General features: G+C 42.6%; 1 protein-coding gene across 1 annotated transcript in view; it reads right to left on the bottom strand.

The window, feature by feature from the left end:
* NT5C2 (5'-nucleotidase, cytosolic II) overlaps nt 1–16,156 on the bottom strand; it is a 106,698-nt gene that overhangs the window by 3,691 nt on the left and 86,851 nt on the right. The window contains exons 4-11 of the mRNA XM_075534987.1: nt 15,598–15,715; nt 14,016–14,111; nt 8,472–8,563; nt 8,279–8,336; nt 7,189–7,282; nt 6,541–6,594; nt 4,663–4,746; nt 920–961 (exon numbers count right to left, since the gene is read on the bottom strand). Of these exons, the coding sequence (XP_075391102.1) occupies nt 920–961; nt 4,663–4,746; nt 6,541–6,594; nt 7,189–7,282; nt 8,279–8,336; nt 8,472–8,563; nt 14,016–14,111; nt 15,598–15,715 (638 nt within the window). The remainder of the gene's footprint in view (nt 1–919; nt 962–4,662; nt 4,747–6,540; nt 6,595–7,188; nt 7,283–8,278; nt 8,337–8,471; nt 8,564–14,015; nt 14,112–15,597; nt 15,716–16,156) is intronic.

Below are 16,156 nucleotides of genomic sequence, written 5' to 3' on the forward strand. Positions count from 1 at the left end.
AGAAAGAGGAATGTAAAAACACTCAGGTACAGCCACAACTGCCACCCCGCCTTTTAAAAAGTCAAAGAATGTATTGTGTTCTGTTGTAAGTCACATCTTTAGAAGCAGGTTAAGAGGTAGGTAATGAAAATCAAGTGACTAATCTGCGTCTTAGATTATCTGCTACTGGAGGACAGTCATCGGTCCTGTAGCAAAGTAAACAATGAAAGCAGGCTCGCTGGGGGAGATGCAGCATTAGAATTAATTTGTACAAAGAAACATGAAATTACTATCAGACAACTTCACTAGCTCTGTTCTCAGAATGCCATCTCTAAGTTCATATTGGCCTTTGGCTTGCATTGTAAACACGGATTCAGAATGATTTCTAGCCTGAGAAGTTTATGGCAATAAACTTTTACCACCGAACTGAAGAGCATAGCCCCCCATGCAGTGCTCTCAACCTGACAGTTATTCACAGAAACTGGGTGCCAACACCCCACAAATATGCAACACAATCGTGAGGATGGTTTTTCACAGTTTGGGTGCAGCAATAAGGGATTCTCAGCTACATCTGCCCTCTGGGCATTCAGACTGGGCAATAACGAAGCAGATGCACACATTCAGGGGTTCTGTTGCTTTTAATCAAATGTCTTCCTCGGCCTGGGAGATTCCTTTATGTTGCTGTGAAAATGTAACAATGCTGCTTCAAGCTTCTTGAACATATTACTCTGATCCCACCCCACTAAATACCACATGAATATTGCTTTCATTTTTGTCTACAAAGTATTCAAAGTGTTAGTGACTTTAAATTCTACTGGTGCTTAGGTTACTTCTAATGTTAATGGGAATCTTTAATGCTGACCAATTCCTTCCTCTCAAAGTCCCAGGATAAGTAAATGCATCCATTGTTATCAAGGCAGTCTAGAAGCTCATAGATTACCTTGGGGCCATGTGGGAAATCAAACAGGTAAGTCATAATTTTCTAGAAGGAGGGAAAAAAAGCAACAAAGTTCACATACTACAAGACACACAGCATCTAATTTTTAAAAAGGCATACGTAATAAGCTTTTTATAAAACATGTCTTTCAATTCACCCTAGTCGTGCTTTTCCTAAATTTCGTGAAATCGTAGCACAGGAAGCCAGAAAGCAAAGCCGCATCATACCTTCCCCACCATCCACCCCCTAAAAAGAATGCTTCTGATGGTCTCAGGTAGGACACACACTGCACTCTTAAGAGACGTTTTTGTACAGATTCATCCATATATCCCTTCTCCTAGTGGCCTCTGAAGGTCAGGGCGAAAGAAAACCCACCACTACCTTGGTCCCACTACCACCAGTTCGAGACCCACCAAACCAGCTAATCAGCAGTTTTAGATGACTACTTACTCAAAATCACCCAGTATTTTACATAAATAGACTGGGTAGAGCTGAGCTACTTGTTTGTACTATAAACACAGCAAAGTATTAGATTAAATCAATCTCTATGTAAAGCCTCACACTGAATATAAAAACTCAATATAATCAAAGACCTAAATGTAAAACCTTAAACTAGGAAGTAGTATGAGCAATCTCAGGGGCCCCAAGTAATAACGCAAATATATACGGCGACCTTGCTTCTACAAAAGGCTTCATTTATGAAGGACCTACATTAGTATGTTTTCGTAACTGAACAGATACTAATGTAGGCCCCTCAGAAGCTGTTCTTTTGATCAGACCTTGCTCTCTGGATCATATTGGCAATCCAAGACATTCCTGGTTACAACTGTCTTCATTTCTTTTGTTCTTGCTAGTGGATATATCAGCTTTTCAATTAAATGATCTTCACCCACGTTGGGAACTTGTCAAGTTGAAAGCTTACTGAAGTCACTGTTACTTAAAATTAAAAATCCTGAACCGTGTGAGATCCCAACTTCAATAGCTGCCACATTTAATGGTGATTCTATAAACGTCTTCCACCAATTCTGGACTTCACTTCTTCATTTGTCGAAGTTAGTGGTCTTCCCTCTCTTGAACCACCTCTGAGGTCTTCCCAAACGGCCTTCAAAACTAGCTCTTTTATGTGGGGTAGCATGCCTATAAACGTTCTCGTGTCAATGATTTTGGAAATTCTCCACTTGAGCTTTCTGCCCGTGGCATGCATGCATGCGTGCGCGTGTGTGTATATGTATATATATGTATGTGTGTGTATATATATTTCAGATGCTCTAATAAGACTAAGACGCAAGTGTTACTGAGAGTGCTTGTCTGAAGCCAAGCACCCTCTGATTTCAGAGGCACGTCGGGCGTGTTGGGTGTTGGGGGTCCGTGGCACCGAGCTGCAGTGCTTTCTGACCCGTCCTCATACCCCAGAGAACTGAGGGCGCTGACAGAGGTGCATCCAGCCATTGTCATGACGGCAAGATTCACAACTGATGGAAATAACCTGAGTGACCATCATCAGATGACTGGACAAACAAACACACAGAGCGATAGTATACAGCATGAAATAATAACAATGTATCTCAAAAGCATCTTACAACATGGATGAACCTGGGAAGCATTTTGCTAACTAAAGTTTAAGTCGATCACAAAAGGGCAGAGACTACAATGATTAAAAGTCAAGAAAAGGGTTTCTACCCTAGAAGAAACATTCTTTGGTGGTAACTGCGATGGTAGGGCTAGGGATCATGAACTAGATCGTGGACATGCACCAACTTAGGTGAAGAGGAAAGGGGGTGGGAGGGGGGGGGTAGTGTCGGCACAATATGATCGTGGCAAAGGGCACTAGGACTAGGAATTGTCTAAGAGTTAAAAGCAACAAAGGTAAATTCTATGACATACAAATCCTACCCTAACAGTAATAAATAGGAGAGAATACACAGGTGGATGCGTGAGCTGAGCAGACGCGGGCACATCCGAGGGTACAGGGTTAGCAGAGGGTATTTCCACATACATTATTCATACATGATGCCAATATATCCAGGCACACAGAACATCCAAAAGGTAAAGTTATGCAAACTTCTTAGTCAAAACCAAATACCCTAAGGGGCTGAATAACTAGCTGTCTTGGGGTCTAGGGCTACAGCGGAGCGGCACATCATAAATGCACCCAGACTGTCTCGATGAGTAGCAGCTGGGAGCCTCAGAGCTTGTAGGTAGCCACTTCAGACACAACTACTGTTCCTTTCCTACTGGAGCAGAGGGGCAAAGAAAACGAAAGGCCCCAGGAAACAATTAGTCCAGGACTAGTGAGCCACAGCCGCCTCTGGCCGTAGACTAGAACTAGATCGTGCCCAGTCACAACTACGGCGACTCTCATTAGGACACTGCAGGAGATCTTGGGCAGGGAGAGAAAAATGTAGAACGAAATTTTTATATCACAAAAAAGGATCAGATTTACTGGTCTGATAAAAGACTGATAAAACGCCTAACACTAAGGCCCTTCAGAGACCCTCCAACCCAGGAACTGACCCTCTCCGAGAAAGTACCTTTAGTCAAACAATAAACACGCCTACAAAGCAAACATTGTGATACCGTTTACCAACACGAGAGACCAAAAGGCGACACTGGCCCAAAACCAAGTTCAGAGGAAGGAAGAGGCAGAGACGGTGGAGAGTGGAAACAAGAGCGATGGCAAGGACTAGCACACAGCAAAACACGTGTAAATTGTTGGATGGGAAACCCACTTGCTATGTAAACTTTCACTAAACACAACTTTAAAAGGTTTTTCTTTTTTAAATAAGGAGTTAAATGAGTATCTTCTTATCGCTTCAATCATACAGTGAAATTGCAGTGGTACATTTTGCTGGCTGAGAGTCAAACAGCGTTGCACGTCGCCTGTCCTGGGGCTCTTCAGAGGAGCCAGGGAAAGTGCAGGCACACTCAGCGCCATCATCTCTGGGCTTTATGTAGGCGATGCTCCAAGCTGACAGGCAGCCACTTGGTCACCATGAATGCTTTCAGTAGCCCAAAGTTTACATCCTCTAAGTAGCCAATTGTCACCAGGGATAACATTGTAATTTAAAAAATGAGGGTTCTTCCTATTTTTGAAAGCTCACTTGACGACACTTCCCCTTTTACTGAACACCCACATTAGTACCAGTTTCCAAGAAACCTGAAGTGGACTGTTGCTTTTATGAAGGGGGGAAAAAGGTGGAAAGTAAAACCAGCATTCATTTCTTTAGCAACAAGCCATTAGAGAGACCGCACACACGACATCACTGTGCTGTTGCTGCGGAGACGGACACACAGCATCTCTGCTCAGACTGAGTCTGTGGACACACTGTGTTGGGTTCTTTTAGGGTTGATGCGGTTTTGGGTGGTTTGGGAAGGTGTTCTTGTTTTAAAAAGTTTTGTTGGTATTTAATTCACACACATTTCAGTCGCTCAGTCACAGTAAGAAGGGTTGCACGGTCATCACCACAGCTGATTTTCCGCTTCCTTGTCCTCACTGTTAGTAGCTCATTTCCCACCAGCTATTTTAATGGCAACTGCTTTACAGCACTTGAGACTTGGGGGAGGGGGTACCTGTACTTAGACAAACGTGAGGTCCCACGCTGCTTCCTTCCATAGTGAAAGGGCAAAAACTACTCTCACTTAATAAACTACTCTCCTCCCCATTACCGTCATCATTTCTTTTTAGGTCAAAGAATCAGAGTTCCTTAGTATCAACAGACATATAAATATGAATATTCAACACTCACATCTGTATATTTATAGTCACTGTTGGTGGCGAGAAACACTTTCCCTACTTCTTTCATCCGGCTCAGGAGCAAAGGCAGTTTCCCCTGAAATGTAAGAAGAAACGTGTAAGAGAAACTCACCGACAGAGGCTGAGATATATACGGGCAGCAGTAAGGCACTCAAAATGGCATTTTATGTCCATGGAAATAGGAAGATTCCTTGTCCGGTGTGTTCCAATTTTACAGCTAAAACTCCATACTTATCTGTCTGTATGCATGAAGAACGTAGTAGCATCTACAGTACACCAGTGTACATCAGACTTGCAAATTGCATGTACACACTCATTATAGGGTTGTGAACAACAAGCCCTCACTATCTCTGCCTCCGAAAAGCATTTAAACGGCCACCTCTCCAAAGGAGCCGCTGGTGGCGCGGTGGGTTAAACAGCAGGCTGCACAAGGCAAGGTCCACCATGCAAACCAAGCAGCTGCTCCAGAGAGAGCTGCAGCCGCCTGCTCCCGAAACCACTCCACCCTCAGAACCCCTAAGATTGCCACGAGTTATGACCAACCTGACGGCAGACAGTGTTATCATGTATGGGAGGCAGTATGCTCCAGATCAGAAGAATCTGGTTTTAAGCATCACCAGTAAAAAATACAGTCCAAGGGGAATTGGTTCCAGTGCCCTGAGTAGATACCCAAACCACCAAAGTGGACACAGGAAGTGAATCAAGTGCCGTGTCTAGGGTTGCCCAGGCCGGCACCTACACATGAAGGAAGAGATGTCAACTCGCTATCCCTAGAGAGAAACGCCACTCCCCCTCTGAGACTCACTGAGCCCTGCAGGAGCCCTCCCCACTCCGTGCTTTCTCTAGAAACACAGACGGAAAACAGAGCAGCTTTACCAAAAAAGGTGCTTTGAGAAAATATCGTGGACTGCTACTTATACTCTATAGGAAGAAGGGACAGTGTGTGTATTTTTTATATGTAAGGGAAAATCGTACAGTGTTTCCCCATACCGTTCCCCCAGCTTCTAATGTTAGCATCTTATATAACTACAGTAATCAAACCTCTCTAAGTTGGGATAAGAACTATTAACTATAGATATTTTTGTTGTTGGAAATTTTAGTAGCTTTTAATTTTTAGAAATTTACCACAGTCCTGAATTAAGATATCTTCTAAGCTTTCCTTGATATCGTCTGCTGATATGTTAAGCTAGTTTAATAACAACCGCATACAGGCACATCACTTTTGAGATGGTCAAGTACACTGGCGATGCTTCCAGTGAATCCTGGCTTCTCTACTCACTACCTGTGTCATCTCGGACAAGTCAAGGTAGTCCCCTCTACTTCTCAGTCTCTTCATCCATGAGAGTAGAGAAGAATGAGTTATGGGCTAAGAGAAAGATTAAGTGGGACAATGCGTAGAAGTCAGGACAGTTATAGATATGCACAGTGATACACATTCTGCTAGCATTATAATTAGTTACAGGGACCAATGAAATATGGCGTCTTGTGTCTACAAGTAGGAGAAACGCGACTGAGGCCTATACTCTCACAAGGAAGCCTGGTGGCACAATGGTTATAAACTCGACCATTAGCCAAAAACTTCGACCACCAGCAACTCTGAAAGAAAAGACCTGGCAATGTGCTTCCCTGAGGAGAACAGGCCCTGAGTCCCTCTACTCTGTCCTGAAGGCAGGGAGGCACCGGGCAGCCTGATGCAAACACCAAACCCAGGGCTGGAAACGCCTGGCAACTGCATACTTGGCATGTGTTGAGACAAAGAAATACCTTCCGGGGCCATTTCATTATAAGAGGTGTATACTAGATTCCCCTGCTAAGTACAGCAAGCTACAGTGCAGGCCTCTTTTCCTCCCAAAGAAGGTAAATTACTTACATCTTTAACGACATACTTTTCAAGATTTTCAACTGTCTTTTCCTTAAGGGAGCCCTAGGGGGGAGAAGAAAGAGCTGTCAGAACAAAATCTGCTGTTAACATTTGGTTCCTGGGAAAAGTTCTGCACACTGTCCACCCAAGTGCTTGTCTTAAGCATTTACCAAACGGGAAAAGTGGATGGCAAGTATGGGTTGGTGCAATTCTGCCTCCAAAATTTAAAACTGGTTCTATTTTACACTAGAAATCAAAAGACATTTCCTACTCAGTAATGTTTATAGTAAATTTAATGTTAATTACTGTTATTAGTTGGAGAGAAGTTCTTGAACAAAACAAACCAGGCACAGTCATTCACACATCAGTGTTTAGCTTAGTGCTGAACACTAAGATCTCTGCCAGGAAAGCCTGGGGAGAGGTAAACGAAAATACAAGAAAGACCTGGAAGCTGAGCACTGCTGTGGAGGAGAAACCAGCACTGCCTCTACAGCCAGAGGGCCAAAGGCAAGAGCAAATAGATTCTGAAGACCAATTATTAGGAGGAAATCCTTTTTAGGCAAAGGAAACTACTGGATCCATTTGCCCTGGGAAAGTAAATGTCAGATCATAAAACACACGGCAGGGGTGAGCAGGTAAAGAGCAGTTTTCAGGTACCTTGTAATGAACCCAGTCCACAGCATCTCTTACATCCTGGAACATGCTGCGGTAGGACATGAAGAGGTCCCCATCTTTAAATCCTGTTTCACAGCTGCAGAAAGAGACAAGGGCCATGACAGGGAGTCCAAAAGAGGGTAAATACAAGGAGTATCAAAAACTGCCCGGGGTCAAAGGTTCTGTATCACAGGGCTAATTTGTGTCTGATTAGGAAAATGAATATTCCCTACTGAAAAACCCAAATTTGAACTGCCAAAACTGGCTAGAGTGTTACAGTTTTGAGTAAGTACAAAGTGAAAGAAGAATGCGTAAGTGAACGCTAAAAGGTCAAGATTCCTAATATCAGGCTTTTTAAATTCTTCATTAAAAAAAACCAACCCAAAGACTCCCATCAAAGAAACATTTAAGAACAAAATGATTAATTTGGGATTTCCCATCCTTTTGTCCCTAGCTGTCAAGGTATAGCCTGTCTTCCATTCAGCTTCGTGACTCAGCTCTCCACCAAATCTTGTGCCCTCAAGTGGCTACAGCCTAGGAGGACCAGCAGTCAGCACACTCTGACTTACATGGCTGCACTTGCAGCCCCCACTGCGCACGTCTCCCCACAAGGGGAGAATAACCTGCTCAGGACGTGGCACATTTTCACTTCAGGGAAAATGAGTTCTATTTACTCCTCAATCAGTCACTCTGGCTGAACCTGACCATCCCTGACTGGCTCCTGGGAGCTGCTGTGAAATGAGTTGGGGGGTTTCAGTGTAACTCTGCTTGGACAGATCATCATCACACAAACCTCCCACTCAGTTGTCACAATTAGCACCTCTGCTGGCGTCTTCATCCCCAGGAGAAGCCAATCAGAAGTGGTCCCTTCCACCATGGCTGCGGCAAGGAGAGGGCCGTGTGGGAGGTGAGCGCCTGCATGTGGCTGCTGGTGCCGTCCCATCCCTCAGGCTGGCAATGTGGCATCTCTCACTAGCACTACATTCACTTCAGAAAAGCAGAAAAGACCTACAATGGCCAGTTCTCTAAGACCCTGTAAATTCATTAAAATAGCAATTGGAAAGAAAGAAAATTATAGGTCGTATACACATACCTGGTATATCTGGAGCAATTAGTAAAAAAATCTACTAGGCAGGCCAACAGGTAGGTCTCTGAAAAATGAAAAATAGATATTCATAAGCTCTAAGTAAAACAAGCCCAGGTTATCTCCGCATCTCCCTGAGCAAAGCCACGTGGTCAGAAGAGAAGAGGAAGCGTCAGTATCTATGAGCACAGACGGCGTCTACCTGGCAGGTTGAACAGCGTGTTCAGAATGTAAAATCTCTCAGTGTCATCCCGTTGGATAAATTTATTTGGATACTGCTCCCTGGTTTCTGGTCTGAAAGAAAAATTGTAAAATCAACTGATGGTCAAATAATTAGCAAAATAATCACGGGATACAATCATCACTCAAAAATTCATTCCAGTACTATGATGGCTATATGCAAGACCAGGCTTCAGAGACTTTAAATGTGCCTAACCATGAAGATGTACAAGTTCCGCTTCCAGTCTTAAAAAAAGTTCTCATCCTGGTAGGGGACACTGGGTCATATACACAGTAAGTAATAATAAGGTTTTAAAAAAAATCATAGTTACTGATCCAAAAAAAGTACAAAGAGCTATGAGAAAATCGAGCTATGAGGGGAAGCAGGTCAGGCTGAGGGGAAGAAGGGTGAATGAATGTCAAGAGTGCGGACAGGAACATCTAGGAGTCGTGAAATGGTGGCACCTGAGCTGAGCCCTGGGCTAGGTGGGTGTGGAGCTAAGGAACTAGTCCAACTGGACTAGAGAAATGGGAGTGGAAGAAACTTAGAGACAGACGGGTTGCAAAGCATCACTCTTGTGGCTCTTACGCTTCCCTGGGGGTAAAGGGAAGGCAGGAGCAGTTTTTAAAACAAAGAGCTAAAACTATCAGAAAGGGGATGTTACACAATCAGGATAAACTTGAAAAATAAAAGGCGATGTGTTAGAAAAATCACCATAAATGCTCCCCATTCCTTGCAGTGAAACATGGCAGCTCCCCCCATTAAGAGGAGGCTTTGTTTATTTCCTCTCCAGCCTTTGAATCTCGGATTGAACAATATGAATGGGAACGGAGCGGGCACCTGGAAAACACTGGTGTATTGGGTTTTGCCTTCTCTTGCTGCACTTGAAACCTCAAAACCACTGGGCTCCTGAGAACGGAGCGAGGTTGCCAGAAAGGAAAAAGCGACAAGAAGAATAAAGTGTTCCAGCCAGTAGCCTGCCAAGTGCCCGCCATTGAAGGGAGGCTGCTCTTGATTGGCTGCCAACCATAGACGCGGACATGAAGGAACCCAGAGAGACCACTCAGTGCCCCGGCTCTCCCCGTGGTGTCGCTTAAGAGATTGCTGGTACCATCCCCAGGACCATGAAAACTGAAGACACAAATTAGCTGGACTCGATTGTGCACGTGGGGAGTTCTCGGTGCTGCAATGTTTAAGAGTCAGCGGCCAGCAAAAAGACCTGCAGCTCACAGTCATCAGGAGCTCCACAGGAAAATGACCTGGTGGTCTGCTCCCACAAAGATGACATCCCAGGGAAGCTGCTGGGGCCGCTCTACTCTGTCCAGCAAGACAAGGGTCACTGTGAGTCAGGCTCCATGTGGAAGCACACGGTATTTGCATGCACTACGTGTGAAGCAAATAGATGTTAAGCAGGTAACTAGAAACATACGTCAAGAACTTAGATTCTAACAGAGCTAACTGGGATCATGTACACACAGGTTACAGATAAGATCATGAAACTCTTTAAGAGTGCAGAGAAGGCAGAGACTGAGAAAAGAGCCAGTGAAAAAAAAGAAGTGTCGGGGAATCACAAGAACTTCAGAAAGTGGGATAAAATGATCCAAGAAAGGGAAGAGAATCATCAGCAATACAAGTGAAACCAAAAAGGAGGACTTGAAAATACACAATTCTCATACTGAATGCATGGAGATTAAAAGCCAAGATAAAGGAAAGAAAATGTCAAGTTCATTCTGGGAACAATTTGGATAACTTCCTGCTCCAATTAACTAACTACAAACGGGATGGACTCCAGTTAGGAATTTGAAATCACATCAGCTCCCTCTTTTAGTGGTTTTTCAAAAATAAGAGTTCCTAGTAAAGAATAACTTGGTGGAATAGTTCACGTTCTGGCCCTCTACTATTTTATGTAGTGAAAAGTAAGGTAGAGGGGAGAGTACTAAAGACACATTCTCCCCTGCCAAGTTTAGTAAGAAGACACTATTCTCCTTTTATGAAATTACACTTCCCTAATTCCCCTCTATCCTTAAAGGGCAATTCCTTTAAGGATGATTAGCAGGTATTAGACAGTTAGAACTCCGAGTGATGTACACAGTTAGCAATTATTGATTGTTTAAATTAAGTGCCTAATTATGCTATTATCTATTTTAAATTAAAAAAACAATTTAGGTGGAGGCAGTGTGCATGCCATAAAGGAATGGTAGGCTTGGAGCTGGAAAGAAAACAGTGATAATCCAGATTATTGCTTTCTGTGAATAAAGATGCGGCCTCACTGCTGCTCTGTTCTAACTTTAAAAGCCTCTAACACTGTCCAAAATAGCTGAGTCCTGCGGCAATGTAGGCGATGTGTGTCAGAGAATGCCTCCTCCACCACTATACTTCAATGAGCTCTCCTAGCACCTGCCAACTCGAATCTCTCCTCCATGGTTTTTTCCTGTAGACTCCAGACTGTATGGTGCTCAGTGCTTTCTGAGTGATTCTGGACTTACCCATACATGATTTACTTTTGAAGCATTATTACATGCCTTTCTCCAAAGGAACTATTTGGAAATTTTAGGAGTTTATTTGGGTGGAGAACTGTGGATCTCAAAGCAGTAAATTTGATTACAATGCTAACTTTTAAAAATCATTTTATTGGGGGCTCATACAACTCATCATAATCCATAGATACACAATTGTATAAAGCATATTTGTACATTCGTTACCCTCATCATTCTCAAAACATTTGTTCTCTACGTATGCCCCTGGGCTCAGCTCATTTTTCCCCTCCCTTCCCAGCCCCCCTCATGAACCCTTGATAATTTATAAATTATTATTTTGTAATATCTTATGCTGTCCGACACCTCCCTTCACCCACTTTTCTATTGTCCGTCCCTAAGGGAGGAAATTATATGTAGATCCCTTTAATCAGTTCCCCCTTTCCACCCCACCCTCCCTCTATCCTCCCAGTATCGCCACTCTCACCACTGGTCCTGAAGGGATCATCTGTCCTGGATTCCCTGTGTTTCCAGTTCCTATCTGTACCTGTGTACATCCTCTGGTCTAGCCAGATTTGTAAGGTAGATATAGGATCATGACAGTGGGTGGGGAGAAAGTACTTAGGAACTAGAGGAAAGATGTATGTTTCATCATTGCTACAATGAACCCTGACTGGCTCATCTGCTCCCCGCGACCCTTTCCTAAGGGGATATCCAGTTGCCTACAGATGGGCTTTGGGACCTCACTCCACTCCTCATTCACAATGTTTTTTTTGTTCTTTGATGTCTGATACCTGATCCCTTCGACACCTCGTGATCACACAGGCTGGTGTGCTTCTTCCATGTGGACTTTGTTTCTTCTGACCTGGGTGGCTGCTTGTTTATCTTCAAGTCTTTAAGACCCCAGATGCTATATCTTTTAATAGCGGGGCACCATCAGCTTTCTTCACCACATTTGCTTATGCACCTGCTTTGTCTTCGGCGATTGTGTCGGGAAGGTGAGCATCGTGGAATGCCAGGTTAATAGAACAAAGTGTTCCTGCATTGAGGGAGTACTTGCGTGGAGGCCCAGTGTCCATCTGCTACCTTAATGCTAAACCTGTAACTATATTCACATAAATCTATTTCCCTATCCTCATATGTACATATTTACATATGTAGATGCCTTTATTTAGACCTCTATAAATGCCCGTTGCCTCCTAGCTCTTTCCTCTTGTCCCACTATCATGCTCAGCCTTAATTTGGGTTACAGCAACAATGCTAATTTTTAAGACAGCTTTTCTTAGTTTCCCTCTCTGCCTACCTCACATACCTATAACCTAGACCAAAAGATAGAAATTCCACTTCAGGCATTAATAAATGGAAGTCTGTTCCATCTCCGGCCGGGTCCTGAATTGAAAGTGGCAGTATATGCACACAGAATAGTTTGGGTTACTAGTATTACCAGTCATCACTTTACTTCATAAGGCCTGTCGACTGATAGTCACGGATCTTGACAAAGCCCCCTATGAAACAAAGAGGAAAAGAAAAGTGATGCAACCAAAGCCTCCCCAGATGTGTCAAGCAGGGGTGGTTAGTTCACATTGTTCTCTGATATAAGTCGGCACTTCAGGAGTCTATCAGAGGTTTGTACTGCCAGCTAAAAGGCCTTGTCTCCGATTGTGACCAGAGGCTTAAAAGCGGCACTTGTATTACATTAGTTTGTGCCTCATCAATTGAGAAATAGTCAAACTGGGTGAAGGGAGATGTCGGACAGTGTAAGATATGACAAAATAATGTATAAATTATCAAGGGTTCATGAGGGAGGAGGAAGTGGGGAGGGAGGGAGAAAATGAGCTGATGCCCGGGGCTTACGTGGAGAGCAAATGTTTTCAGAATGATGAGGGCAACAAATGTACAAATGTGCTTTACACAATTGATGTATGTATGGATTGTGATAAGAGTTGTATGAGCCCCCAATAAAATGATTTCTAAAAAAAGAAATAGTCAAATTGTGGGATTGTGTTTTTAAAAAATAACTGATAAGTTTCACAAAACAATAGTTTCATCTGCTGTTTATCAGTAAGGAAAAACTAAAATTAGTGGAATATTCTGATTATGGAAATAAAGCTATTCTTATTTGTTTCAAATATTATTTTGAATTCATTTTTAACCATTATGTTTAAAATTTTTAAAAATCACACAATCAAATGTCTGAAGTTATTCATGAGAATAGTGCATTAGACGTTAATACTCTTTTGTTATTTAAGTTTGCAAAGCACTTTCATGTATATACTTCTTTTGAACATCTACCTGAGATTAAAAAGGAGAAAATTAAAATCTTGAGAATTTCAAATAAATCAAAGCTATGATAGCTCTTTATTACTAAATTTCAAGATTAACTGTTGGATGTGATATAACTTAGAAGGCAATTAATTTCAACAAACTATACTTTGTAACCTTCTTTACAAGTTAGTTTAGTCCAGGTTCTAACTGCCATTAGCCCTTAACTACCCTTATGCACAGGACTTGCTCTGCCAGGAGGGAGGGAGCGGGAAAGTTCACTACATCTTTGAGAGACAGTGTCATCTTCACACTGACTATATAAGTCACTATACTATAAAGAGACATGCACACCGGTACAGAAAAAGAGATGGAAACACAGGGGATCCAGAACAGATAAACTCCTCGGGACCAATATTGAGAGTAGCCATACCAGGAGAAGAAGGGGAAAGGGGTACCGATCACAGTGACCTACCTATAACCCCCTCCCAGGAGGAAGGGACAACAGACAAGGGGGTAAAGGGAGACATCAGACAGTGTAAGACATGAAACAATAATAATTTATAAATTATCAAGGTTTCATGAGGGAGGGGGGGGTGGAGGACAAAAAATGAGGAGCTGATACCAAGGGCTCAAGTAGAAAGAAAATGCTTTGAAAACAATGATGGCAGCATATGTACAAATGTGCTTGACACATGCATGTATGTATGGACTGTGATAAGAGTTGTACGAGCCCCCAATAAAATGATTTGGGGAAAATAACAAGAGGCTAACAGTTCTTTGTACTCACCCCCTGATGAAATTAAATCCATGTGCACAGACCAAAAGGTTTCCATAGGCATCAACTTTCAAGAGATTTCCATATAAAGTATCAAAGACAAGTCCCCTATGGGAAAATAAAGAAACTATTGATAAAGCAACGTAACAGGGGAAATGTTTTTTATTTTAACAAGAACAAGCTTACAGAGCAAATCATCAGTATATCGAACAATTCATACACATTTTGTGTCAACTCATCCATTGAAATCCTATCAACATACCATCACGTATTCCTCTTCCTCCAACATTTCCTATTTCCTTCCTAACCCTCTGAAATTTGCCTTTGGATAAATGCTGCCCTTTTGCTCTTAAAAGGCTTATTATCCTATCACAGGAGTGAATTTCCTTCCAGACCAGAAGGGTAATATAATTTCATGTAGTGCTCACTCTACTCCATCACCAGGAACCAAGCTCATCAGCTCAAACTATGTCGCAACTCCAGTATGTATCAAAACAGTATAGTCTTAGCAGTTAAAGTACACGAACACAATCTTAAGAATTAATCCCAGAGCCAATGAAAAAGGTTTACTCTACCCAGATAAATCACTACAACTGTTGTCTGTCAAGAATGAAACAGCTTAATAAAACAGGCTGTAAACAGTAAAACATTAACAATGTCCTTGGACAATTGTGTTAGACTCACAAGTCCCTCTATTAGATGATATATGAGATGCATGATAGTATCTAAAATACACGTCGTCCAAATCTTAATCTTCCCATACAATCAAATCCATAAATGCAAGCAGCCAAGAAGGCGAAGTGTGTTAGCAAGTCAAATGTATTAGCAAAAGCAAGTACTGCTCTCCAACAGCCACAGGTAGGAGCAACTGTGATTACTGCCCATCAGCTTCAAGGATCCCTGTTCTTTCCACCTTAATGGGTCTTCTTCCAGGAGCCCTGAGCTGATAACTGAAAGGTCAGCAGTTTGAAACCACCAATCATTCTGTGGGAGAAAGGAGAGGCTGTCTCCCCCGCCTGTAAAGATTTAGTCTCAGAAGCCTAAAGGGGCACTGGTGTCCTGCAGAGTCACTATGAGTCCGAATCAATCCCATGGCAATGGGGGTGGGGTTAGGGGGTTGGGGTGGGCCTTGGGTTTTTTAGTTTGGGTCTTCTTTAAGAGAAAAGCCCCAAACCCAAACTCCACTGCCCCTTTGTTGTTAAGTCATAACAGCCCTATGGGACACAGCAGAACCGCCCGCCCCGCAGGATTTCCAAGGCTATAGATCTTCACAATAGCAAATTACTACATCTTTCTCCCACAGAGTAGCTGACGTTCTAACTGCCAATCTTGGGGGTTGCGGTTGAGTGCTTTAACCACTGCATGACCAGGACACTTCAATAGCAATAACCTAAGTTAAATTCAAGACCACAAAAGATACGGAGTACATAAAAGGATCGTGGTAATTTTAAAAATCAATTATCAACCAAAAACAAACAGACTTTGGGTTTTTTTGTGTGTGTTTGTTTTCAGTGGAGGAAGGTTAAAGGCGAGGAATTTTTAATTTGGGGGGTAGTGAGAAACACATTAATCCCAAAAGATTTTAGAAGCTTACCTGGTAGGAAATGTAGAATCATAAGCAAAGCTGAGCAGCTCCTGAGGGTAGCCAATAGACACTAATCTCTCCACAGTCAGCTCAAATCCCAGGGACTCGTACTCTGGGGACTTGTACACTGCACAAAGAGGAGGCTCACATCAGTCAGCACAAAAGAACAGCAATTCAAACAGAGGTAAATGAGGTTTCTACTCTCCCTAGCCCTCTGGCTCCTAAATTTGCCATTATTTCTTCTTCCCTCTCAAATGCTCCATGTTCTCAAAGGGTGAGTCATCTGAGAATTCAATTGTTAAACTATATAGATTGGTCATAGGTCAAGAACAGCAACAAGATCAAACACTCCAGAATGGCTGCTTCACTCTTAGGAAAATCCTTCTCCTCCTCCTCAAATTTTCCCCTTTAAATACTTTTCATTTGCACAATCTAAAGGAAGGAAAAAATGAATATAAATAATCGTGATATTAAATATCAGAATTTAAGTAAACAAAAAACTAGTAAAGAGTAAAGATGCCCCTGTCATCGAGTGGATTCCAACTAATCGCTACCCTGGGGTTTCTGA

This window comes from Tenrec ecaudatus, chromosome 16 (assembly GCF_050624435.1).
Source record: "Tenrec ecaudatus isolate mTenEca1 chromosome 16, mTenEca1.hap1, whole genome shotgun sequence".
In the NCBI taxonomy this organism is placed as follows: Eukaryota; Metazoa; Chordata; class Mammalia; order Afrosoricida; family Tenrecidae; genus Tenrec; species Tenrec ecaudatus.